General features: G+C 39.7%; 1 protein-coding gene across 1 annotated transcript in view; it reads left to right on the plus strand.

The window, feature by feature from the left end:
* Positions 1-27,811, plus strand: part of LOC110287694 (sulfotransferase 2A1) — a 63,293-nt gene that overhangs the window by 23,111 nt on the left and 12,371 nt on the right. The window contains exon 4 of the mRNA XM_085842155.1: positions 13,379-13,473. Coding sequence (XP_085698281.1) covers positions 13,379-13,473 — 95 coding nt within the window. The remainder of the gene's footprint in view (positions 1-13,378; positions 13,474-27,811) is intronic.

The following is a 27,811-nucleotide window of genomic DNA, read 5'->3' on the forward strand; positions in this document are numbered from 1 at the left end:
AAATAGATATTCAGTGAGGAGTGTAGTTTTAGGACATCCTCTCCCATGCATCGTGGAATATTAACTGGCTTTATGTTATGGAGTATTTCTATAGTCAACCATTGGTGATATGAGCACATTTGCATAACAGCCAATTCATGTTCAAAGGACAATATTTACAAAGGAAAATTTTGAAGCACTCCACCACATTCTCTAGCTTTTACTTTCTACTTCCTGTTCCATGGTATTTCCTGAGCCTTGGGTAGGGAATGATATATCACTGACTGAGCACTCATAATTATGCTGCACAGTTTGATCACTTATGAGTCTACATTAACCAGAGCCAGTTGCAAAATTAATGTCTAACAAAGATATAGAACAGCACAAATTCATGGGTATAGAAACAAATATTTAGACTGTAGTTTGACAATATGATCATTTAGTAAAATGACAGTAGAAACCCTAGTTTGGAAGTATGACATCATCAACCATGGGTTCATGACCAGAATTATAGTACCAGGCATGAATTCCATCTCAAGGATCAAGCCTCAAATCCAATCAGACATCATTTAAGTAACCCCATAACAATTGTGTCATTATTGCACTACAGAGACATCTGGCCTGGCACATCTATATTGTAGTATGTGATTTCAATTCAGGATAAGAACATTATGTGAAAAATCAGGGACTGAAAATTGAAAATTGAGAAATGGAAAGTGTAGTTGTAAGCTGCCTGCAGCTTACATGAACTGGGTACTCCTGAAAGGCAGGCTGGAGCTGAAAGGGAATAGACGGGAGTGAAATAATGACACCAAGACAAAAGTACTCTGTTCAAGGCACCTTAAAGTTTACTTAGAGTCTATGCTTATATAGGGGGTAGGCCCATCCCCTGCCAGTCCATCCAGGCACCTGAATCCAGCCTGAAGACACCCTGCAATGTGGACTGTCTCAAAGGTGTCTCAGCAGGCAGCAGGATCCCAGCTAAGTACAGAGGCAGTTGACACAAACAAAAGAAGCCAGCCAAGTTGGAAAGCTCCACCGCAGGTGGCCCCACCTCAGTGGTGACAAGGTCTGCACAAGTCCACTTCAGGCTGGGGGAGGCTACAATTCCTCCCTAAGTATATAATAAAAATAGCTGGTCTGAGACATAAAATTTATTTATGCTCCATTGTCCTGCCTGGGAGTTATGGTGGCTGGTGGCACTGCCTGGCTTGGGGACTCAGATTTTAGTGAACTATTCTTATCCATCAAGGAGCTATATGCAGCTTGTTTGTGCTTATTTTACATAAACATGGCTCTGTGGTGTATTGTTAACAAACCACGGCCTCTTGGCATTTACCTCTGTCTTAGATTGATATAGTTCTGAAATCTGGTTGCCCATCATTGACTGACCGGCCCTCATAGCACATCTTATTCCCAAATCAGACCAAAGCCACAATATATACTTAAAATGCTTCTTCATAATGATGAATTACTGCCACCTGCGATTGCTGGAGGCAAGGCTTCCTGCTTGCTGAAATCAGGCTATAAGGAGAAACTGACCTGCTTGAAAAAACAAAGTTGAGACAGTTGAAAAACAACAGGATAAAAGCTTCTTTGGGGATGTCCAGGTACTTTATTCAGTTGCTAATTAGCAACAGTCAAACTCAGACTCTGACCTCTCAGTGTGGGGGAGCTGGCTTTCAGAATCAACTGAAAGGCTATAAATTCTCTGGAAATGGAGGCTGTGCTCCAAATTAACTTTTCTGGCTAAAAAGGATTTTTAGCCAACATCGAGTTTGTAATCATACTTACTAGAAGATTCAGGATCTGTGCCCACTTGATGAACCAGTCTTTCAGGCAGCCATCACACCTCATCTTCTTTTTGTGAAAAAAACCAGACTGAACCTCTTCCCCAGAATAAAATGGGGTCTGGACCATTCCACGATTACTTAATGGGTCTCCCCATTTAACCATTGGATAAGAATTGGAAGTAAATGGATGCCAGTGGCAATCCACTGCAGACTGATCTTTAACATCAGTTTGAAAAAGTTTAGAACAAATAAGACAAAAGCAAGATGTGTCTTTGGTGACCTTGGGGGGTATAATTGCCCCTGTTTTGTTTTTTTGTTTTGTTTTGTTTTTTGTTTTTTTTTTTTATTTTTTAAAATATTTTTATTAGGTATTTTCCTCAATTACATACCCAATGCTATCCCAAAAGTCTCCCATACCATCTCCTCCACTCCCCTATCCATCTACTCCCACTTGTTGGCCCTGGTGTTCCCCTGTACTGGGGCATATAAAGTTTGCATGTCCAATGGGCCTCTCTTTCCAGTGATGGCCAACTAGGCCATCTTTTGATACATATGCAGCTAGAGTCAAGAGCTCCGGGGTACTGGCTAGTTCATAATGTTGTTACACCTATAGGGTTGCAGATCCCGTTAGCTCCTAGGGTACTTTCTCTAGCTCCTCCATTGGGGGCCCTGTGATCTATCCAATAGTTGACTATGAGCATCCACTTAGGTGTTTGCTAGGCCCAGCATAGTCTCACAAGAGACAGCTATATCTGGGTCCTTTCAGCAAACTCTTGCCAGTGAATGCAATGGTATCATCATTTGGAGGCTGATTATGGGATGGATCCCGGGATAGGCATTCTCTAGATGGTCGATCCTTTTGTCTCAGCTCCAAACTTTGTCTCTGTAACTACTTCCATGGGTATTTTGTTGCCAATTCTAAAAAGGGGCAAAGTGTCCACACTAGTCTTTATTCTTCTTCAGTTTCATGTGTTTTGCAAATTGTATCTTATATCTCGGGTATACTAAGTTTCTGGCTAATATCCACTTATCAGTGAGTACATATTGTGCGAGTTCTTTTGTGATTGGGTTACCTCACTCAGGATGATGACCTCCAGGTCCATCCATTTGCCTAGAAATTTCATAAATTCATTCTTTTTAATAGCTGAGTAGTACTTCATTGTGTAAATGTACCACATTTTCTGTATCCATTCCTCTGTTGAGGGGCATCTGGGTTCTTTCCAGCTTCTGGCTATTATAAATAAGGCTGCCATGAACATAGTGGAACATGTGTCCTTATTACATGTTGGAACATCTTCTGGGTATATGCCCAGGAGAGGAATTGCTGGATCTTTCAGTAATATTATGTTCAGTTTTCTGAGGAACCACCAGACTGTTTTCCAGAGTGGTTGTACAAGCTTGCAGTCCCACCAACAATGGAGGAGTGTTCCTCTTTCTCCACATCCTTGCCAAAATCTGCTGTCACCTGAATTTTTGATCTTAGCCATTCTGACTGGTGTCAGATGGAATCTCAGGGTTGTTTTGATTTACATTTCTCTGATGATTAAGGATGCTGAACAGTTTTTCAGATGCTTCTCAGCTATTTGGTATTCCTCAGGTGAGAATTCTTTGTTTAGCTCTGAGCCCCACTTTTTAATGGGGTTATTTGATTTTCTGGAGTCTACCCTCTTGAGTTCTTTATATATATATTGGATATTAGTCCCCTATCTGATTGAGGATAGGTAAAGATACTTTCCCAAATTTTGGTGGCCTTTTTGTCTTATTGACGGTGTCTTTTTCCTTGCAGAAGCTTTGCAGTTTCATGAGGTCCCATTTGTCAATTCTCGATCTTACAGCACAAGCCATTGCTGTTCTACTCAGGAATTTTTCCCCTGTGCCCATGTCTTCGAGGCTTTTCCCCACTTTCTCCTCAATAAAATTCAGTGTCTCTGGTTTTATGTGGAATTCCTTGATCCACTTAGACTTGACCTTAGTACAAGGAGATAGGAGAAGATCAATTCGCATTATTGCAAATTGATCCATTCTTCTACATGATAACCACCAGTTGTGCCAGCACCAGTTGTTGAAAAGGCTGCCTTTTTTCCACTGGATGGTTTTAGCTCCCATGTCAAAGATCAAGTGACCATAGGTGTGGGCTCATTTCTGGGTTTTCAATTGTATTCCATTGGTCTACTTGTCTGTCACTATACCAGTACCATGCAGTTTTTATCAAAATTGCTCTGTAGTAAAGCTTTAGGTTAGGCATGGTGATTCGCCAGAGGTTCTTCTATCCTTGAGAAGATTTTTGCTATCCTAGGTTTTTTTGTTATTCCAGATGAATTTGCAGATTGCTCTTTCTAATTCGTTGAAGAATTGAGTTGGAATTTTGATGAAGATTGCATTGAATCTGTAGATTGCTTTTGGAAAGATAGCCATTTTTACTATATTGATCCTGCGAGAATTTTATTGGGTATTTTTTCATTGATATTCATAAGGTAAATTGGTCTGAAGTTCTCTATCTTTGTTGGATCTTTCTGTGGTTTAGGTATCAGAGGAATTGTGGCTTCATAGAATGGGTTGAGTAGAGTACCTTCTACTTCTATTTTGGGGAAAAGTTTGTGCAGAACTAGAATTAGAACTTCTTTGAAGGACTAGTAGAACTCTGCATTAAACCCATCTGGTCCTGGGCTTCTTTTGGTTGGGAGACTATTACTAACTGCTTGTATTTCTTTAGGGGATATGGGACTGTTTAGATCATTAACTTGATCCTGATTTAACTTTGGTACCTGGTATCTGTCTAGAAATTTGTCCATTTCGTCCAGGTTTTCCAATTTTGTTAGGTATAGCCTTTTGTAGAAGGATCTGATGGTCTTTTGGATTTCTTCAGGATCTGTTGTTATGTCTCCCTTTTCATTTCTGATTTTGTTAATTAGGATGCTGTCCATGTGCCCTCTAGTGAGTCTAGTTAAGGGTTTATCTATCTTGTTGATTTTCTCAAAGAACCAGCTCCTTGTTTGGTTGATTCTTTGAATTTTGAATAGTTCTTCTTGTTTCCACTTGATTGATTTCGCCCCGAGTTTGATTATTTCCTGCAGTCTACTCCTCTTGGATGAATTTGCTTCCTTTTTTTTTTTTTTTTTTCTTTTTTAGAGCTTTTAGATGTGTTGTCAAGCTGCTAGTGTGTGCTCTCTCTAGTTTCTTTTTTGAGGGACTCAGAGCTATGAGTTTCCCTCTTAGAAATGCTTTCATTGTGTCCCATAGGTTTGGGTATGTTGTGGCTTCATTTTCATTAAACTCTAAAAAGTCTTTAATTTCTTTCTTTATTCCTTCCTTGACCAAGGTATCATTGAGAATAGTGTTGTTAAGTTTCCACGTGAATGTTGGCTTTCCATTATTTATGTTGTTATTGAAGATCAGACTTTGTCCATGGTGGTCTGATAGGATGCATGGGACAATTTCAATATTTTTGTATCTGTTGAGGCCTGTTTTGTGACCAATTATATGGTCAATTTTAGAGAAGGTCTCGTGAGGTGCTGAGAAGAAGGTATATCCTTTTGTTTTAGGATAAAATGTTCTGTAGATATCTGTTAAGTCCATTTGTTTCATAACTTCTGTTAGTTCCACTGTGTCCCTGTTTAGTTACTGTTTCCATGATCTGTCCATTGATGAAAGTGGTGTGTTGAAGTCTCCCAATATTATTGTGTGAGGTGCAATGTGTGCTTTGAGCTTTACTAACGTGTCTTTAATGAATGTGGCTGCCCTTGCATTTGGAGCATAGATATTCAGAATTGAGAGTTCCTCTTGGAGGATTTTACCTTTGATGAGTATGAAGTGTCCCTCCTTGTCTTTTTTGATAACTTTGGGTTGGAAGTCGATTTTATTTGATATTAAAATGGCTATTCCAGCTTGTTTCTTCAGACCATTTGCTTGGAAAATTGTTTTCCAGCCTTTCACTCTGAGGTAGTGTCTGTCTTTTTCCCTGAGATGGGTTTCCTGTAAGCAGCAAAATGTTGGGTCCTGTTTGTGTAGCCAGTCTGTTGGTCTATATCTTTTTATTGGGGAATTGAGTACATTGATATTAAGAGATATTAAGGAAAAGTAATTGTTGCTGCCTATTATTTTTGTTGTTAGAGTTGGCATTCTGGTCTTGTGACTGTCTCCTTTTTGGTTTGTTGAGGGATTACTTTCTTGCTTTTATTAGGGCGTGGTTTCCGTCCTTGTATTTTTTTTTTCTGTTATTATCCTTTGAAGGGCTGGATTCATGGAAAGATAATGTGCGAATTTGGTTTTGTCATAGAATACTTTGGTTTCTCCTTCTATGGTAATTGAGATTTTGGCCGGGTATAGTAGCCTGGGCTGGCATTTGTGTTCTTTTAGTGTCTGCATAACATCTGTCTAGGATTTTCTGTCTTTCATAGTCTCTGGTGAAAAGTCTGGTTATTTCTGATAGGCATGCCTTTATATGTTACTTGACCTTCTCCTTACTGCTTTTAATATTCTATCTTTATTTAGTGCATTTGTTGTTCTGATTATTATGTGTTGGGAGGAATTTCTTTTCTGGTCCAGTCTATTTTGAGTTTAGTAGGCTTTTTGTATGTTCATGGGCATGTCATTCTTTAGGTTTGGTAAATTTTCTTCTATAATATTTTTGAAGATATTTGCTGGCCCTTTGAGTAGAAAATCTTCATTCTCATCTACTCCTATTATCGGTAGGTTTGGTCTTCTCATTGTGTCCTGGATTTTCTGGGTGTTTTGAGTTAGGATCTTATTGCGTTTTGTATTTTTTTTTTTTTGATTGTTGTGTCCATTTTCTCTATAGAATCTTCTGCACCTGAGATTCTCTCTTCCATCTCTTTATTCTGTTGCTGATGCTCGCATCTATGGTTCCAGATTTCTTTCCTAGGGTTTCTATCTCCAGCGTTGCCTCACTGTGGGTTTTCTTTATTGTGTCTACTTCCCTTTTTATGTCTTGGATGGTTTTATTCAATTCCATCACCTGTTTGGTCGTGTTTTCCCGCAATTCTTTAAGGGATTTTTGTGTTTCCTCTTTAAGGTCTTCTACCTGTTTAGCAGTGCTCTCCTGTATTTCTCTAAGTGAGTTCTTAAAGTCCTTCTTGTGTCCTCTACCATCATCATGAGATATGCTTTTAAATCCGTGTCTAGCTTTTCAGGTGTATTGGGGTGTCCAGGACTGGGTGGGGTGGGAGTGCTGCGTTCTGATGATGGTGAGTGGTCTTGGTTTCTGTTAGTAAGACTCTTACATTTGCCTTTCGCCATCTGTTAATCTCTGAAGTTAGTTGTTATAGTTGTCTCTGGTTAGATCTTGTTCCTCAGGTGATTGTGTTAGCCTCTATCAGCAGACCTGGGAGACTAGCTCTCTCCTTAGTTTCAGTGTTCAGAGTACTCTCTGCAGGCAAGCTCTCCTCTTGCATGGAAGGTGCCCAGATATGTGGTGTTCGAACCTGCCTTCTGGCAGAAGTTGTGTTCTACTCACCATAGGTCTTAAGATCCCATGGAGGGTCCTGTGGGGTCCTTGTGGGTGTCCAGAGACTCTGCGGCCAAAGAACCTCGGTGCTGGCATTGACAAGAAGGGACTTGTGACCCTGATCAGGCCAGGTTTTTTGCTTCTCTAATTAATGCAGTCTCAGGTCATGCGAGTTTGGATTGGAGCAGATGCTGTATTCCACTCACCAGAGGTCTTAAGATCCCATGGAGGGTCCTGTGGGGTCCTTGTGGGTATCCGGAGACTTCGCAGCCAAGGAACCTTGGTGCTGGCGTGGACCAGAAGGGACTTGTGACCCTGATCAGGTTGGGTTTTCTGCTTCCCTAATTAATGCAGTCTCAGGTCCCTCACGATTGGATTGGAGCAGACTCTGTGTTCCACTCACCAAAGGTCTTAAAATCCCATGGAGTGTCCTGTGGGGTCCTTGTAGGTGTCCAGAGAGTCTGCGGCCAAGGAACCTCAGTGCTGGCATGGATTGGAAGGGCCCCTGCTTTGTTTTTAAAAGCCAATTTTTCAGAGTTCAATGAGCACGTTCAACAATTCCTTGTCCCATAGGGTTATAAGGAATTCCAGTTTTATGTTTGATACCAAATTCCTTACAAAATGAAGTGAAATTGTTGTCAGTATAGGATGGCCAATTTTCTGTCTTAATGAGTGTGGGAAGCCATTCCTGACTTCCTGGCCAGCCGGATGGAAATCTATTCCAGGCTGTAAATAAGCCCATGTTCGTTGGATTGCCTGCCCTTAATCCCTGATTGGCTGAGCAAGCCTGCCTGGTGAGGTGATGTGACCTGTGGTGATTGGTGGGGGCGTGGTTGTGGCTGGAGTGGAGAAAAACACTTGTAACCAGAGAGGCTGGGGGATTTGAAGTGAGAAGCTGCCTGAGTAAACTGCTTTAAGAAGAACCGGTGGTTGCGTTTTTCTTGCTGGTCGAGTTGGACGCGACAAATGAGTTTAGGCAATCCAATAGCATTAAAGGCTTGTAAACAATTGTGAATTACATTTCTAGAGGCCTCTCCTGTATTGAGAGAAGCAAAAAGAAATCCCAAACAAGTGTCAATACAAACATGTATATATTTTAATTTTCCAAATTCCACATGAGTTACATCCATTTGACAAATATGATTAGGCATAAGACCTAGTGGATTAACTCCTAAATGCAGCATAGGAGATGTGTAATACATTTAGGATATTGTTTTACAATCATTGTTGCCTGTTCTTTAGTGATCTTCTGTCAGAGCCTTAAGGTATGTCTAGAGAGATGAAATTTATCATGATCACGTCTAGCCAAAGCAACAGGGTCTGAAATTAAGGCTTCTCCTATTAGAGCTCTGTCGATGCAATCATTGCCTGCAGTTGAAAGTCCAGGAAGACCATAATGAGCTCTTATATGACCAATATAAAATGGTTGTTTTCGGGCAAGAATGATGTTTTGCAATTGTGAAAACAGAGATCCTGCTGGTGTATTAAAGTTAAACGTACCACAAGTCTCCAATAAGGGAATTGATTATGCAATATATAAACTATCAGTAAAAATATTAAAAACATCATTTACAGACTGAAAAACATTCAGTACTGCTGTCAACTCTGCTGTGACAAAACATCACAAATACTTGCAAATTATAGCCAGTTCCAATATCTGTTGTAATCTAATTTGTAACACCAAGTATATAAAAAAAATTAACATAGGAAATGGCTAACTATACTTTTAGTTGTTTCTCTTGTAGAGCAGTTGTAACTAGAAAGCTTGAAAAGGTATTAATAGTCACATGTGCATAATTTATTTATTAATCAGAAGTAAGAGTATCCATTTGCAGTAATTGATTAAGTATAAGATTTGAAGAATTAACACCATTATGTGGAAACAGGTAGAAACTGAGGGCACTAAGAACAAATGTTTTACAATTTGACATGCACATTCTCTCAAATACCAAAATATTATCTTAGGCCAATACTGCTTTGATTATATAAAGAATGAGATTATATGGCCAATTATTTATGTGTAAGGCCTATAATCTGCCTGAGATATAAATCTAGCATGGTATTGCCTTAAGGTCTTGTCCAGGCAATCTAGGACAAATTATTAAATGTCCAAAAATAGTCTTCTGAAAAGAAGAGCAGTTTTTCTTATGAGTTGTATATGCATAAACCATTGCAAAATTGAGAAATTATAGGGTCTGAGGGATGAACAATTTTAAGCAATTGTAATCTCTGAGATATATATTGTTAAATATACAAATTAAAGCTTGATTATTCAACATTTTAAAACACCATCTACAGCACACAATATAATTATCTGTGCTGAAGCAGGAGGAAACTCAAAAGAATAAGAATGTGATCCAATTTCCATATACTTTTCTCCCATAGAAGGGTTGTTTTTAAACACAGTAAATGAGATGCATGCATACATGAATTTATAGAAGGTACAAAAGCATGCATAAAATAATTTTTAATTTATCTTTATGATAGTGATTATCAATTTTATTTAAAATGATGGTATGCAATAGGCCAAATATCAATATTCTGCAATAACCAATTTAATTGCTGTTTGGAACAAGGAACAGACACTTCTTCAGGTTTTTAAGACAAAATTTTTTGTTATAGGTTTTCTAAAATATATGAATTTATCTTACAATTCTTAATTAACACTACAGCAGCCTTAAAAGGATGTTAAAACTTTACTTTGAGGTGAAGAAAGATGATTTTATATTAATGTTTTCTCTTGCCAAAAATTGCTGTGGGCACATTTAATAACCATAACTAAAATAAGCAGCTAATATTTAGTTACCATTGATTATAATTGATAATGATTATAAAACCTTCCTTTATTTTCTGCAGAGCCTTTTGTTCTTTACTAGTTAATTTGTATCTCTCTTGATAACATCCAACAAAGGTTTAAGTCACTTTAAGACCTTAAGGTGAGGTCTTAGCCAATTAACATTTACTGAAAATTTTTGAAAATAAAATTTTGAAACAAATCAATTTTTCATTCTTATATTTTCTGTAACATAATTTTTTAGTATAACTAAAACCCTAAATTTTAAAAAGATATTGCCTCTGAATCTTTTCTGGAGAAACAGCTACTCCCCAGAACATTAAAGCTTATTGTGTGAGAGCAAAGATTTGAAGTAAACTTCCCTTTAGAGGCATTAGCTAATAAAATACTTTCTACACTGAAAGATTCACACTCTTAGCTTCTTGTATAGAAGATGAGCCAATAAAAATTTTTCTTACATAATATAAAGCTATATTAGCCATACCTAGAGGCAAAATTTTCCAGTGATTACCAGTTTGCTAGAAGCAAACTCTTTACAATTATCAGAATGCAAAGGAAAAAAACAAACTTTTCAATCTATAATAACTTTATATGAAGTAGGCAAGACAGATTGTAATGCCTTCATAAGTTCTACAGTCTTTTATAAATTTTTTAAATTTTGAATTTCAACTTTATTTAGAACAACATCTGGATAGATCTGCAACAATGTTCTTTTAGCTAAAAGTAAATTACCCTGAAGGCAGGCAAGAACTTCCCTATGCACTCTTTGCAAAACAAAAGAAAGCCACACAAGCCCTGCTGAGGCTGCTCTGAGCTTTGTTCCTCTTGCCATGAGGACAGATTTTAGAATTTTTAAGTTACTTTTGCCATATTAGACAATAACTATAACTTTGGGAAATCAAAACCCAATTTTAAAACAATTTATCATCTTTAAAATCAAAATTAGAAATACCACTATCATGTTACAAAGTTTGGCTGCCAATTTATACCTATGAATGCATGACAGTGCCAATTTTAATGCTTCATTAAAGCGACATTGTTGTAAATCTTATCTTTATAAGTCTACTTTCTAGGATAAGAATCACGTAAAATATTATCTCAACTAGAAGTATCCTTAGAGGCCTAGTTTTTTTGGCCTGCTTTATGCCATGTGTTTGAAAGACTCCAACCCTGAGTTACCAATATAAATCTGTCTTATAACCAATGTTACATCCTTTTAATCATACCCAATAACTTATAAGCTAAAACTCTATGATGAAGATACGCAGAGCATATTACACCTTTAAGACCAGTAAAAAACCAATGCAGCGGCTACACGAGTCTTATAAATTTAGACCAATCAAAGAATTTTACTTTTTATAGTTATAATTATGAGATAAAAAAGCACTTTGTCATGCGATAAGCACAATAATCATGATTGCAGAGAATTTTCTAGGAAAAAATCAACTATCAGCTTTTTTGCCTTAAAACTAAGAAGGTACAGAATCCTTTTCTTTAAAAGCAGTTTTTCCAGCAGTGGCTCCCGTGCTGTGCTTGATTCTTGGCTAAAGTGTGAGCCACTCTCAGGCTCTGCTGAACCAGCAGATAAAGTCTTAGCCATTTTTATTTTCCAACAAGAAACACAGAACATTCAGTCATTCAGAGAATGAAACAAAATCATATATGAATTGACACGTGGACAGATTGGTGCACCAAACTTAGACAATACAAAGAGGGTAGAGAACTTCTCCTGTAGGGGCGAGAGAATAAAACAGAGTGTCCTCCGATTTCTCTCTGTCTCTGGGAGAGTTTCAAAATCCATTTTCCTTTATTTTATTTTATTTTATTTTACTTTATTTTATTTTACTTTATTTTATTATTTTAAACCCTACTCCTCTCGCCTGATGCAGTTCTTTATTGCGGGCAGCCGCCTGTTTTGAAGTTTCTAGTCCCATTTTTCGCTGCCAAACCCTAGGTGGAAACAGCGCCAGGTTAGCACTATTCCAACTGAGCCCGTATCCTATCGCACCTCCAGCAACACTTTAAAAAATGAAGTTTAAAACCAGCGCTAGCATAAATACCTGTTGCTCACTGTGCCGGATACGATCTTCTTATTCTTCCCTTCTCATGGATCTCCACGTGAGACAGAGGTCCCGTAACCCACTGTTTTCAGGTCTGTTTTCGAGGCACCAATCTGTAGTTGTAAGCAGCCTGCAGCTTAAATGAACTGGATACTCCGGAAAGGCAGGCCGGGGCTGAAAGAGACTAGATGGGGAGAGAAATGATGATGCCAAGACAAAAGTACTCTGTTCAAGGCACCTTAAAGTCTACTTAGAGTCTAAGCTTATATAGGGGGTGGGCCTATCCCCCTGCCAGTCCATCCAGGTACCTGGATCCAGCCCAAAGACGCTGTGCAACGTGGATTGTCTCAAAGGTGTCTCAGCTGTCAGCAGGATCCCAGGGAAGCACAGCAGTAGTTGACACAAACAAAAGAAGCCAGCCAAGTTGGGAAGCTTCATGGCACATGGCCCCACCTCAGTGGCAACAAGGTCTGCACCATCCCACTTCAGGCTGGGGAATGCTACAGGAAAGGATACCCCCAGATACTCCCAAAGGGAATTGTAGACATAGGTATGCTGAGTTGAGGGATTCTGTTGAAATTCTTCTGTCTCTTGTCTTCCCCACTTGGCAGTGCCTTATATAGTTTTCATAAGCAACAGATTTGCATCCAATACATATGCTAAGATAATTATAAAACTTCACAAACATTCTCTCTCTCTCTCTCTCTCTCTCTCTCTCCCTTACACACACACACACACACACACACACACACACACACAAAGGTGCCTTATCCCCTTAACTAATTTTGTTGATGTGATTATTAATGATGTCATATAGCTTTGATTCATACATCTATTAGATTTCTGCCAGTAGGTTGTTGTATAAATTGGAATCTTTCTTTCCAACACCATATAAAATACTGTTCTCCCATCTCTGTTATCAAATCTTTCTGTTGACTTCATACACCTCAGCAGGAGGCAGGTACTTACAGGAATCACCTCTGGATTTCTGTATTGGTGTGATAGGTTTCCCCCAGCACACACCTCTGTCCTTGCACCTTGGCAGTAGAATATCTCCTCATGGCATCAATGGTAAATCTGTGTGGTAATGAGTTTGATAATGAACTTGATTTTATCAGTTCTCTATTTGTGTATCAACATCAAACATCATGTTTAATGCTATAAATACAGACTAGTTAGATTTTTCTTAGTGAAGCTTTCTGCTGCTGCTTTCAGAAAATGAAAAAAGTCAAGCAGACCCTGTGTTATTACTTTGTAATTGACACACTCTACTTCTTCCTGCACACAGTATTATATGGATCATGGTTTGAGCATGTCCGTGGCTGGCTGTCCATGAGAGAATGGGACAACATCTTGGTACTGTACTATGAAGACATGAAAAAGGTGAGCTTACAGTCATCACTCAGTTAAGAACGAGAACCTATTGAGGAAAGTTACTGAGAACTGTGATTTGTATATTTGTTTTGACTTTTAAAAATATTATCACCTGCAAGTAGTGAACTGTATTTTATTTATTTAATCTTTTATTTATTTATTCATTCAGTCAGTCAGTCATTTATTTTTGCTCCTGTTTTATTTTCTTTTTAATGTCATAGTGTAATTTTTGGAATTGTGTATTTTTATTAAACTAAAAAAGTATTTTAAAATATGCAACTCAGTATTAGCATTTTTTACTTTATTTTTCTATTTTTTATAATTAAAGAATTAATTTATTTTTTACACTCTACATTTTATTCCCACTTTCTATCCATCCTCCTACATGTCCAACAACCCGTACATCCTATCCACTGCGTGTTTCCATGTGGATATCCCCATGTCCCACCCAACCTGACCTGTAAACACCCTAGGGCCTCCAGTCTCTTGAGAGTTAAGTGCATCATCTCTGAATGAACACAGGCCTGGAAGTCCTCTACTGTATGAGTGTTGGGGGCCTCATATCAGCTGGTGTATGCTGACTGCTTGGTGGTCCAGTGTTTGAGAGATCTCAGTGATCCAGATTAATTGAGACTGCTGGTCCTCCTAAGGGTCGCCCTGCTCCTCAGATTCTTTCAGCCTTCCCTAATTCAACAACAGGGGACAGATGCTTCTGTCCATTGGTTGGTGCAAATATCTTCATCTTACTCTTTCATTTGCTTGTTGGGTCTTCTGGATTGTGGTCATGCTAAGTCCCTTTTTGTGAGCACTTCATAGCCTCAATAATAGTGTCAGGCCTTGGGACCTCCGCTTGAGCTGGACCCCACTTTGGGTCTGTTGCTGGACCTTCTTTTCCTCAAGTTCCTCTCCATTTCCATCCCTGTAATTCTTTCATACGGGAGCAATTGTGGGTTAAAATTATGACTGTAGGATGGGCCCATTCTCCCTCATTTGATGCTCTGTCTTACTGCTGGAGGTAGGCTCTATAAGTTCCCTCTCACTAATGCCTGTTATTATCATCTAAGGTCCTTCAGTTTGAGTCCTAAGAGACTCTCACCTCCCGGGTCTCCAGTGAATTCTGGATGGTCACCCCAACCTCCTATTTCCAGAGGATGCCTGTTTCCAGTCTTTCTGCTGGCCATCAGAGTTTCAGTCCTTTCCCTTTACCCAATACCAGATTAGGTACCCCTTTCCACCTCACTCCCCCCATTCCATTTCTCTCTTAGGTCCCTCCTTCCTTCCCACTTGTGATAGCTTACTTCTCCCTCCCAAGTGGGGCTGAGGCATCCTCACTTGGGCATTTCAGCTTGTTGACCTTTTTGAGCTCTGTGAACTGTATCTCAGTATCTGTAAAAAAAATTGTAATAATTTATAATAGTTAAATGCCTCTTGAATTTGCATGATATTTTTGGGAGTTAAAAGTAATATGTACTCAGTCTCTTTATAAAATATATTTGGAATTTTAAACATGATAGAAGTAGAAAAAAATCTATAATGAAGCTCTCTATGAAAGGAAATTGTTACACAAGTTCCCAATTAGACAGAAATAGATCCATCACCAAGAGATGATACACAGTGTAACTGTGGCTTCATAGAATGGATTAGTTAGTGTTCCTTCTGTTTCTATGTTGTGGAATAATTTGAAGAGCACTTGTATTAGGTCTTCCTTGAAAGTCTGATAGAATTCTCCACTAAACCCATCTGGTCTTGGACTTTTATTGGTTGGTAGAATTTTATTGACTGCTTCTATTTCTTTCGGGGTTATGGGAATGTTTAGATGGGTTATCTGATCCTGTTATAACTGTGGAATCTGTATAGAAAACTGTCCATTTCATCTAGATTTTCCAGTTTTGTTGAGTATAAGCTTTTGTAGTACAATCTGATGATTTTTTAAAAAATTTCCTCAATTTCTGTTGTTATATCTCCCTTTTCATTTCTGATCTTAATTTGGATACTGTCTCTTTGCCCTCTGATTAGTCTGGCTAGAGGTCTATCTTAATCTTGTTGAATTTCTCAAAGAATCAGCTGCTGGTTTTGTTGATTATTTGTATAGTTCTTTTTGTTTCCACTTGTTTGATTTCAGCCCAGTGTTTGGTGTTATTTCCTGTTGTCTATTCCTCTCGAGTGTATTTGTTTCTTTATGTTCTAGAGATTTTAGATATGCTGTCAAGCATCGAGTGTAAACTCTCTCCAGTTTCTTTTTGGAGGCACTCAGTGCTAGGAGTTCTCCTCTTAGGACTGCTTTCATTGTGTCCCATGAGTTTAGGTATGATGTGTCTTCATTTTTATTAAATTCTAAACGGTCTTTAATTTCTTTCTTTATTTCTTCCTTGAACAAGTTATCATTTAGTAGAGTGTTGTTCAGCTTTCATGTGTATGTGTGCTTTCCTTTCTTTTTTTTTTTCTTGGTATTGAATTCCAGCCTTAGTCCATGGTGATCTGATAGGATACATGGGAATTTTTTTCTAGCGTGTATCTGTTGAGTCCTGTTTTGTGACCAATTATATATGGTCAGTTTTGGAGAGGATATCATGAGGTCCTGAGATGAAGGTATATTATTTTGCTTTAGGATGAAATGTTCTATAAATACCTGTTAGATCCAATTAGTTCATAACTTCTATTAGTTTCACTGTGTCTTTGTTTAGTTCCTATTTTCATGATCTGTACATTGCTGAGAGTGGGGAGTTGAAGACTCCCACTATCATTGTGTGGGATGCAATGTATGTTTTGGGCTTTGCAAAGTTTTTTTTTTTTTTTTTTTTTTTTATGAATGTGGGTGCCCTTCCATTTGGAGCATAGATGTTCAGAATTGGTATATTTTTTTTTCCTTTGACCAGTATGAAGTTTCTGTCCTTACTTTTTTGATAACTTTTGGTTGACATTTGGTTTTATCCAATATTAGATTGGCTACTCTAGCTTGTTTCTTAGGATAATCTGCTTGGAAATTTGTTTCCAACATTTTATTCTGAGGTAGTGTCTATCTGTGTCACTGAGGTGTGTTTTTTGTATGCAACAAAATGCTGGGTCCTGTTTGCATATTTAGTCTATTAGTCTAAGTAATTTATTGGAGAATAAGTCCATTGATGTTAAAAGATACTAAGGAAAAGTGATTGTTACTTCCTATTCTTTTTGTTGTTAAAGGTGAAATTATATTTTTGTGGCTATCTTCTTTTTGGTTTGTTGGAAAATTACTTTCTGGCTTTTTCTAGGGTTTAGTTTCCCTCCTTTTGTGTGTGTTTTCCATCTATGATCCTTTGTATAGCCGGCTTTGTGGAAAGATTTGTGTAAATTTGGCCTGGTCATGGAATATCTTGTTTTATCCATTTATAATAATTGAGAACTTTGCTGAGTATAGTAGCCTGTGCTGGGATTTGTGTTCTCTTAGGGTCTGTATGAGATCTACCCAGGATCTTCTAGCTTTCATATTTTCTGGTGAGAAATCTTGTATAATTCTGATAAGCCTCCCTTTATATGTTACTTGAATTTTTCCTTAATGCTTTTAATATTCTTTCATTGTTTAGTTCATTTGGTGTTTTGATTATTATGTGACTGGAGTAATTTCATTTATGGTCCAGTGTATTTGGATTTCTGTAGGCTTCCTGTATGTTCATGGGCATCTATTGAGAGGACAGAACTTTAATTATAAAAATGCTTTCATAAGATCAGGCTGTACGACAATCTGCAAGTCACTTTCTTAGTCATTGATTGAAGATGGAGAGCCCAGCCTCTTGTGAAAGCTGCCCTCTTTTAGTTCTTTAAGGAAACTGATTGTCTGAGTAAGGTAACCCACTTACAAAAGAACATACATGGCATGTCCTCACTGATATGTGCATATTAGCCCAGAAGTACTGACTACCCAAGACACAAATCACAGACCATATGAAAGGACAAGAAGAAAGAAGACCACAAGTCCCTTCCAATCCACTCGAGTATTGGGGTGCCTTGCCAGAGGAGTCTCCGGACATCTGCAAGGACCCGCACAGGACTCCCCACGGGATCCTAAGACCTCTGGTGAGTGAAACACAGCATCTGCTCCAATCCAATCGTGCGGAACCTGAGACTACATTAACTAGGGAAGCAGGCAACCTGGCCTCTGCTGGGGCACAAGTCCCTTCCGGTCCACTCGAGTATCGGGGTGCCTTGCCAGAGGAGTCTCCAGACACCTGCAAGGACCCACAAAGGATTCCCCACGGGATCCTAAGACTTCTGGTGATTGGAACACAACTTCTGCCAGGAGGCAGGTTCGAACACCAGATATCTGGGCACCTTCCCTGCAAGAATAGAGCTTGCCTGCAGAGAATACTCTGACCACTGAAACTAAGGAGAGAGCCAGCCTCCCAGGTCTGCTGATAGAGGCTAACAGAGTCACCTGAGGAACAAGCTCTAACCAGAGACAACTATAACAGCTAGCTTCAGAGATTACCAGATGGTGAAAGGCAAACGTAAGAATCCTACTAACAGAAATCAAGACCACTCACCATCATCAGAATGCAGCACTCCCACCCCAACTAGTCCTGGGCACCCCAACACAGTCGAAAATCTAGACCCAGATTTAAAAGCATATCTCATGATGATGTTAGAGGACATCAAGAAGGACTTTCATAACTCACTTAAAGAAATACAGGAGAGCACTGCTAAAGAGTTACAGGTCCTTAAAGAAAAACAGGAAAACACAACCAAACTGGGAAAAGTCCTTAAAGAAAAACAGGAAAACACAACCAAACTGGTAGAAGTCCTTAAAGAAAAACAGGAAAACACATCCAAACAGGTAATGGAAATGAATAAAACCATTCTAGACCTAAAAAGGGAAGTAGACACAATAAAGAAAACCCAAAGTGAGGCAATGCTGGAGATAGAAACCCTAGGAAAGCAATCTGGAACCATAGATGCAAGCATCAGCAACAGAATACAAGAGATGCAAGAGAGAATCTCAGGTGCAGAAGATTCCATAGAGAACATCGGCACAACAATCAAAGAAAATACAAAGTGCAAAAGGATCCTAACTCAAAACATCCAGGAAATACAGGACACAATGAGAAGACCAAACCTACCAATAATAGGAGTTGATGAGAATGAAGATTTTCAACATAAAGGGCCAGCAAATATCTTCAACAAAATAATAGAAGAAAACTTCCCAATCCTAAAGAAAGAGATGCCCATGATCATACAAGAAGCCTACAGAACTCCAAATAGACTGGACCAGAAAAGAAATTCCTCCCGACACATAATAATCAGAACAACAAATGAAGTAAATAAAGATAGAATATTAAAAGCAGTAAGGAGAAGGTCAAGTAACATATACAGGCAGGCCTATCAGAATTACACCAGACTTTTCACCAGAGACTATGAAAGCCAGAAGAGCCCAGACAGATGTTATACAGACACTAAGACAACACAAATGCCAGCCCAGGTTACTATACCCTGCCAAACTCTCAATTACCATAGATGGAGAAACCAAAGTATTCCACGACAAAAAAAAAAAAAAAAAAAAAAAATCACACATTATCTTTCCACGAATCCAGCCCTTCAACGGATAATAACAGAAAAAAAAAAATACAAGGACGGAAATCATGCCCTAGAAAAAGCAAGAAATTAATCGCTCAATGAACATAAAAGAAGAATGCCACAAGAACAGAATGCCAACTCTAACAACAAAAATAAAAGAAAGCAACAATTACTTTTCCTTAATATCTCTTAATATCAATGGATTCATTTCCCCAATAAAAAGACATAGACTAACAGACTGGCTACACAAACAGGACCCAACATTCTGCTGCTTACAAAAACCCATCTCAGGGAAAAAGACAGATACTATCACAGATTGAAAGGCTGGAAAACAATTTTCCAAGCAAATGGTCTGAAGAAACAAGCTGGAGTAGCCATTCTGATATCGAATAAAATCGACTTCCAACCCAAAGTTATCAAAAAAGACAAGGAGGGACACTTCATACTCATCAAAGGTAAAATCCTCCAAGAGGAACTCTCAATTCTGAATATCTATTCCCCAAATGCAAGGGCAGCCACATTCATAAAAGACACGTTAGTAAAGCTCAAAGCACACATTGCACCTCACACAATAATACTGGGAGACTTCAACACACCACTTTCATCAATGGACAGATCATGGAAACAGAAACTAAACAGGGACAGAGTGAAACTAACAGAAGTTATGAAACAAATGGACTTAACAGATATCTACAGAACATTTTATCCTAAAACAAAAGGATATACCTTCTTCTCAGCACCTCACGGGACCTTCTCTAAAATTGACCATATAATTGGTCACAAAACAGGCCTCAACAGATAACAAAAATATTGAAATTGTCCCATGCATCCTATCAGACCAACATGGACTAAGGCTGATTTTCAATAACAACATAAATAATAGAAAGCCAACATTCACGTGGAAACTGAATAACACTCTATTCAATGATAACTTGGTCAAGAATGGAATAAAGAAAGAAATGAAAGACTTTTTACAGTTTAAAGAAAATGAAGCCACAACTTACCCAAACCTGTGGGACACAATGAAAGCATTTCTAAGAGGGAAACTCATAGCTCTGAGTGCCTCCAAAAATAAACTAGAGAGAGCACACACTAGCAACTTGACAACACATCTAAACACTCTAGAAAAAAAGGAAGAAAATTCACCCAAGAGAAGTAAATGGCAGGAAATAATCAAACTCAGGGGTGAAATCAACCAAGTGGAAACAAGAAGAACTATTCAAAGAATTAACCAAATGAGGAGTTGGTTCTTTGAGAAAATCAAAAAGATAGATAAACCATTAGCTAGACTCACTAGAGGGCACAGGGACAACATCCTAATTAACAAAATCAGAAATGAAAAGGGAGACATAAGAACAGATCCTGAAGAAATCCAAAACACCATCAGATCCCTCTACAAAAGGCTATACTCAACAAAACTGGAAAACCTGGACGAAATGGACAAATTTCTAGACAGATACCAGGTATGAAAATTAAATCAGGATCAAGTTAAGGAGCTAAACAGTCCCATATCCCCTAAAGAAATAGAAGCACTCATTAATAGACTTCCAGCCAAAAAAAGCCCAGGACCAGATGGGTTTAGTGCAGAGTTCTACCAGACCTTCAAAGAAGATCTAATTCCAGTTCTGCGCAAAATATTCCACAAAATAGAAGTAGAAGGAACTCTATCCAACTCATTCTATGAAGCCACAATTACTCTGATACCTAAACTACAGAAAGATCCAACAAATATAGAGAACTTCAGACCAATTTTCCTTATGAATATTGATGCAAAAATACTCAATAAAATTCTCGCTAACCGAATCCAAGAACACGTTAAAGCAATCATCCATCCTGACCAAGTAGGTTTTATTTCAGGGATGCAGGGATGGTTCAATATAGGGAAATCCATCAACATAATCCATTATATAAACAAACTCAAAGACAAAAACCACATTATCATCTCTTTAGATGCAGAAAAAGCATTCCACAAGATCCAACAACCATTCATAATAAAAGTCTTGGAAAGGTCAGGAATTCAAGGCCCATACCTAAACATGATAAAAGCAATCTACAGTAAACCAGTAGACAACATCAAAATAATTGGTGAGAAGCTTGAAGCAATCCTACTAAAATCAGGGACTAGACAAGGCTGTCCACTCTCCCCATACCTATTCAACATTGTACTTGAAGTCCTAACCAGAGCAATTCGACAACAAAAGGAGATCAAGGGAATACAAATTGAAAACGATGAAGTCAAAATATCACTTTTTGCAGATGATATAATAGTATATATAAGTGACCCTAAAAATTCCACCCAGAGAACTCCTAAACCTGATAAACAGCTTCAATGACATAGCTGGATATAAAATTAACTCAAACAAGTCAATGGCCTTTCTCTACACAAAGAATAAACAGGCTGAGAAAGAAATTAGGGAAACAACACCCTTCTCAATAGTCACAAATTATATAAAATATCTTGGCGTGTCAGAGACCATCCCGTGAGAAGATGATCCCTTCTCAAATCTCTTTAACAAATCAAATGGCCTTGTGCTAAGAGCTGGTTGCCACCCCCCTTTCTCCTTATTCCCTTCCTAACACCTAAGGCTGTAAAGTTGAATAATGGTCCCCTCTTCCTTATCTCTTCCTGAGTTCCCATGACATCCAAGGACATGAGTTACGCCTGAGCCCAGCCTGACACCCAAGGCTGTCAGGGAAGATCTATGTTCCAGAGATAAGATGCAGAGTGCCCGCAAGTTTGGCGCCTGACCTCAGCCCCCATGTCAGCAGATGCCCACTTCTTTGTTCTTTGTATAATTCCCCCTCGACCCCTCCCATATTCTCCGCGATGTATGCTTTAAAAAGAAGGCACCTCAGCTTAATAAACGAGACCTTGATAGGTACAATTCTACTTGGTCTCCGCCTCTCTTTCTTTTCCTCCCATTTCCTTCCAGGTTCGCGGTCCCCCTCGCACCCACGAATAACTGAATCCCGCAGGACGGGATAAGTGGCAGGTATGCCCGTGGTTCATTATAGATGGAGCGGACATACATTGTAAGAAATGGAGAAGAGTAGGTAGAGAATTAAATGACATTTTAGCAAAGCAGGGCCCCGAGGCGGTCCCTGCAAATGTATTTACTTATTGGAGTTTGATCCGTGATTTGGTAGAAAATGCAGTTGATGATCCAGAGAAACAGCAACTTTTGTCAGTGGCAGAATTTTGCCTCCGTCCCTTGTCTCGGGAAGCTGTAGAGGGCTCCCTCCCTACTACTAATGCTCCAAAAGCTGCAGAAGGGCCTAAAGTTCCACAGGCTACTCTTTATCCGCAGGTCCCAGTAGGCGTCTTGCCTGCACAGTTCACGCAGCCTGCCCCTGCCAACCCGCCACTAATCAATCCAGTCTTTAATAAATCTTTGGCAGAGGGTCCTTTAATTTCTAGAGACTCAGAAGAGGTAGAAGAACAAGTAGTCCGGCCCCGTAAACCGGAGCGGCTACAGGGTGCCTCAGCTCCTCCTCTCAATCCCCCTCCCTACTTGCCGCCGATCTGCACTCCCGCGCCATGGCCTCAAGCTTTACCAGTTCCCACTCTCATTGATGCCAAAGATAAGCTCGCATCTCAAGTAGCAGGATTAAGAGAAGTATTAGAGTTACAGCAACAGTACGCTCGCCTGTCCACAGAGCTTGCGTCACTCCAAAATTCCTTAAAAGAGACCATTCTTGCCCCTCCCTCGGCCACAGCCTCGGGCAACGTAAATAAGAAGGCTCCGCGCGCGAGCTGTGAAAAACAAAGCATTAGCTTTTCCTGTAATCACCCGCTCTACAGGAGCTGCTAGCTGTGACCCGCCCACCTCTACGGGAGAGGAACAGCTCTCAACCATCCGTACCAGATCTGCTTCTGTGGAAATCGGGCCTTCAAGAGCTCCCCAGGCCGATCTTTCAGACAGTAACAGTGAGGACAGAACAAGTTCTGAGAGTGACAATGAAATAGAGCATGAGCCAGGTGAACAATTGACTGTTCCTATCAGACAGACAGAGTTTCGTAAACTGCGTTTCAAAGACTTAAAAGAGCTTATTAATTCCCTTCAAAATCAAGGACTCCAGGTTTCTCCAGAAAAAGTTCAGATCCACCCTCCTCACTTGTTTTTAGGTTTTGAGTTATTTCCTAACAAAATTCTCTCTCAAAAAGTTCAGGTGAGACAGGATTCCTTGCAGACTCTTAATGATTTTCAACGTCTACTAGGAGATATTAATTGGCTTCGTCCTTATCTAAAACTTACAACAGGAGAGTTAAAACCTTTGTTTGACATCCTGAGAGGAGACCCAGATCCATCCTCTCCACGCATATTAACTCAAGAGGCACGAATGTCACTAGCCAGAGTTGAACAAGCCATCAGTGAACAAAATATTGGGTATTTCTCCCCAGAACTTCCACTTCAGCTTCTTGTCTTCCCTACTCCCTTTTCACCTACAGGTCTGCTGTGGCAGCTCAAACCTCTGTTTTGGGTCCACATGTCAGCTTCTCCCTCCAAGGTGCTGCCCACATATCCTCAGTTAGTTGCTAATGTTCTGCGCTTAGGCAGAAAAGCTGCTCTTAAGCTTTTTGGCAGAGATCCAGATGTTATTGTTCTCCCCTATGATGCATCTCAAGTTCAGTGGTTACTTAAAAATAATGATGATTGGGCAGTTAATTGTATTTCCTTTCAAGGTGTAATTGATAATCATTACCCTGCTGATAAATTGGTTCAGTTTCTACATAGGACACCTGTGGTTTTCCCTAAGAGAACAAAGTCAAACCCGATTCCTGGGGCTATGTTAGTTTTTACTGATGGGTCTTCCTCAGGTATGGCTGCTTTTAATATCGATGGAAAGGTCTCACGTTTTATGACAAACTTCTCCTCAGCACAGCTTGTTGAATTGGCAGCTATTGTTAAAGTATTTGAATTGTTGCCTGAAGCTTCCTTCAATTTATATACAGACAGCGCCTATGTGGCTGCCTCTGTTCCTCTTTTAGAAACTGTTCCTTATATCCGCCCTTCTACCAATGCATCTCCAATGTTTGCTAAGCTTCAAGGTCTTATTCTTACTCGTAATTTTCCATTTTTTATTGGGCATATTCGTGCTCATTCTGGCCTGCCTGGACCTTTGTCTAAAGGCAACGATATAGTTGATCAGGCCACTCAGATAATAGCTTCAGCTTTGTCTATTACCCCTCTTGCTGCTGCTCAACAGGCTCATGATTTACATCACCTTAATGCGCATACCTTGAGACTTAAATTCTCCATCACTCGTGAACAGGCTAGACAAATTGTCCGACAGTGCAAGGGCTGCCTGACCCTTTTGCCAGAGCCACATGTGGGAGTCAACCCCCGAGGACTAATTCCTGGTGAACTGTGGCAGATGGATGTTACCCATTACACTCCCTTTGGAAAATTAAAATATATTCATGTCTCTGTCGATACCTTTAGTGGATTTATTTGTGCATCTTTACAAACGGGAGAAGCCACTAAACATGTTATCAGCCATGTTCTCTCCTGCTTGGCGGCTGTGCCACAGCCTAAAATCCTCAAGACAGACAATGGCCCAGGATATACTAGTGCCAGCTTTAAACAGTTTTGTGCTCAAATGGGCATTAAACACATTACTGGAATTCCCTACAATCCCCAAGGTCAAGGTGTTGTAGAGAGATCCCATCTTACCCTTAAAAATATGCTTTTCAAATTACAGTCTAAAAGAGAAGTCCTATATCCTCAGTCTGGTAACTCCAAGATGCTTTTAAATCATGCATTATTTGTTTTAAACTTTCTAACCTACGACAATGCAGGCAAGTCTGCTGCAGATCGCCTCTGGCACCCTTCTACTGCTAATAACTATGCACAAGCTATGTAGAGAGATCCCTTGTCCAACAAATGGCAAGGTCCAGACCCAGTCCTCATATGGGGCAAAGGACATGCTTGCATCTATGATTCAAAAGCACAAAATGCTAGATGGCTCCCTGAGCGTCTGATTAAACCTTATAACTGTCCAGGAAAGAAAAACCCTGAGGAAATTTCTAAATGTGCTTCTTTACAGAAAAATGAAAGTGCCAAGAAAGAAGTCGCTTCTAATCATCAAGATTTGGCTGTGTCTCTGCCTGATAAAAGGCGTATCGTCAGTGGTAGGCCAAGCTAAGAAAAGTCCTTATCGACTTTATAATTACACCTGGTTGATCATCAACGAGGCAGGTGACATAGCTAATGCCACCTCCAAGATTGAAGGTTCTGTCCCATGGCCCATCCTGAGAGTTGACCTCTGTAAATTAGTCTTAGGAGGTCATAATGATTGGGGAACTCACTTAGAATTCCTGCCACAAGAACAAGCTATTGACGATCCTAGACAAGTTGCCTATACCACTCCTGGATGTGCCAGTTTAAGTCGTAGGAAAACACTTGCCAATATTTTAAAAAGATGGGGTATGTATATTTGTCCTGGCCCCAGTCACAGGAGTCGCACTCTTAATTATAAATGTGGTTCCACCCCTGATTATTTTTGTGCTTCCTGGGGCTGTGAGACCACGGGAGACACCTATTGGAAACCCACTTCCAATTGGGACCTAATAAAGGTCCAGAGCAAGCCAGATTATGCTGCCTGTGATAGTTCCAACCAGACCTCTAAAGGATGGTGCAACACCTTAGAGATCTCCTTTACTGATACAGGGAAAAAATTTAATTGGGAAAATACACGAGGAGCTGAGTGGGGTTTACGTATCTATAAAAATGAAAAAGACTTCGGAGTAATTTTCAAAATCCAGTTACTTAAGAACACCCCATCCTTAGGGTCGGCTGCTATAGGCCCCAATCTCTTTTTACATTCCTCTTATCCTAAAAAACCAAATATTCCACAAACTGTTACCTTAGGTCCACCTGGGACTTCTATATTCCAGCCCACTTTACCTGCTGGATCTCCCTCCTCCGCAGAATTAATTTTATCCTTAGTTAATGCATCGATTACTACTATACATGCAGCCAATGCTACTCAGTATGAAGAATGTTGGGTGTGCTTTTCTCCCCAACCTCCCTTTTACGAAGGGGTGGCAACATTCAGATCAGTTGTTGCAATTAATGATTCCAGTAAGCTTGGATGGCACCCCGAGAGCCATGATGGACTCACTTTAAGTCAGGTGTCTGGCATAGGCTTATGCCTTTTAGGGCCTTCCATGCTTCCTCCTCAGGCCTTATTAGAGGTTTGCAATCAGACTATTATAGTAGAGGCCACCTCTAGATATCTAGGAACACCTAATGGTACTTATTTAGCATGTTCTACTGGACTTACTACCTATATAGTCACTCAGACATTTTTAAATGACAGAGATTATTGTGTTGTAGTTCAGCTTCTCCCGAAGCTGACAGTACACCATGCAGAAGACCTCCTCCAGCTCTGGAAGAGTGACACAGACCTATTCCGTGATAAGAGAGAGCCTATTTCTGCAGTAACCTTAGCAGTAATCCTAGGCTTAGGAGCTGCAGGCACAGGAACAGGTATTGCATCTTTGGTCACTTCCCAACAACAGTATACTCAGCTCCACCTTGCTGTGGACAGAGATATTCAAGAGTTACAGAGAGGCTTAAAAAATCTAAAAGACTCCTTGGTCTCTCTGTCTGAAGTAGTATTACAAAACAGGCGAGGTCTTGATTTAGTGTTCCTTAAAGAAGGAGGGTTGTGTGCAGCCCTCAAAGAAGAATGTTGTTTTTACTCTGACAAGACCGGCTTAGTTCAAGATAGTATAGATAAAGTTAGAGCTAGTTTGGAAGAGAGAAAACGCAGCAGAGAGAAACAAGAATATTGGTATAAAAATTGGTTTTCTACTTCTCCCTGGGTCACTACCTTGCTTCCCACACTTTTGGGACCTTTCTTGGGTATTTTGCTGCTTTTGTCTTTTGGCCCCTGGGCCTTTAAAAAACTAACCAGTTTTGTTAAGTCACAGATTGAAGCTGCTCTAAGTAAGCCAGTTGCAGTCCACTACCATCAGCTGGATATCCAGGACTCAGACGAAGAAGATCCTCCTCCCACCGAGACAGGAACAGCGACTCGTCTCCAATTTTCCACCCTTGCTGCTAATGCAGAGTCCCCCTGGTTCCTTAGGTTTTGGAGACAATAGGGACAAAGAAGGGTGACCTCCAGCTCCTATTATAGCTTAAGAGCCACAAATTGTGGCGTTACAATTGACATAATTCTTGTAGAGGCCTTACTGAGTCTGAGGTTGATAATTCTCCTATGAGAACTGCACAAAATTCAGAATTGTGCATGCTGGTTCGTTAAAAATGCGAATCTGGTATGGGCCCAGCATGGGTGCAAACTAAGTATTGCAGGGGAAGGTCCATATAGACCATTTCTGAGTTCCCTGAGAGACAAACCCGGTTTGGGAAGAGGTTGGTATCTAATTTCAGTTACAATTAATAATTTTTCTAAGGCTCTGCCTCACCTCCCCAAAAGATACCAAGAGCCACAAGTGTGGGTCTGTGACAGCACCCACGGGAGGAATCGGGTCAATGTCCCCCCAGCCATGGTAATGCCCGCTCATCTGAAGATGAAGAGATTATTTGATCACCTCAGTTAAGTGTGGCCTTATTAAATTTAATTCAGAAGGGGGATTGGCGTGACTCTAAGGAAGTGAAAGATCTCTATGATAAGAACTTCAAGTCTCTGAAGAAAGAAATTAAAGAAGATCTCAGACGATGGAAAGATCTCCCATGCTCATGGATTGGCAGGATCAACATTGTAAAAATGGCTATCTTGCCAAAAGCAATCTACAGATTCAATGCAATCCCCATCAAAATTCCAACTCAAT

This window comes from Mus caroli, unplaced genomic scaffold (assembly GCF_978045245.1).
Source record: "Mus caroli unplaced genomic scaffold, Mus_caroli_1 scaffold_8, whole genome shotgun sequence".
NCBI classification, from domain to species: domain Eukaryota; kingdom Metazoa; phylum Chordata; class Mammalia; order Rodentia; family Muridae; genus Mus; species Mus caroli.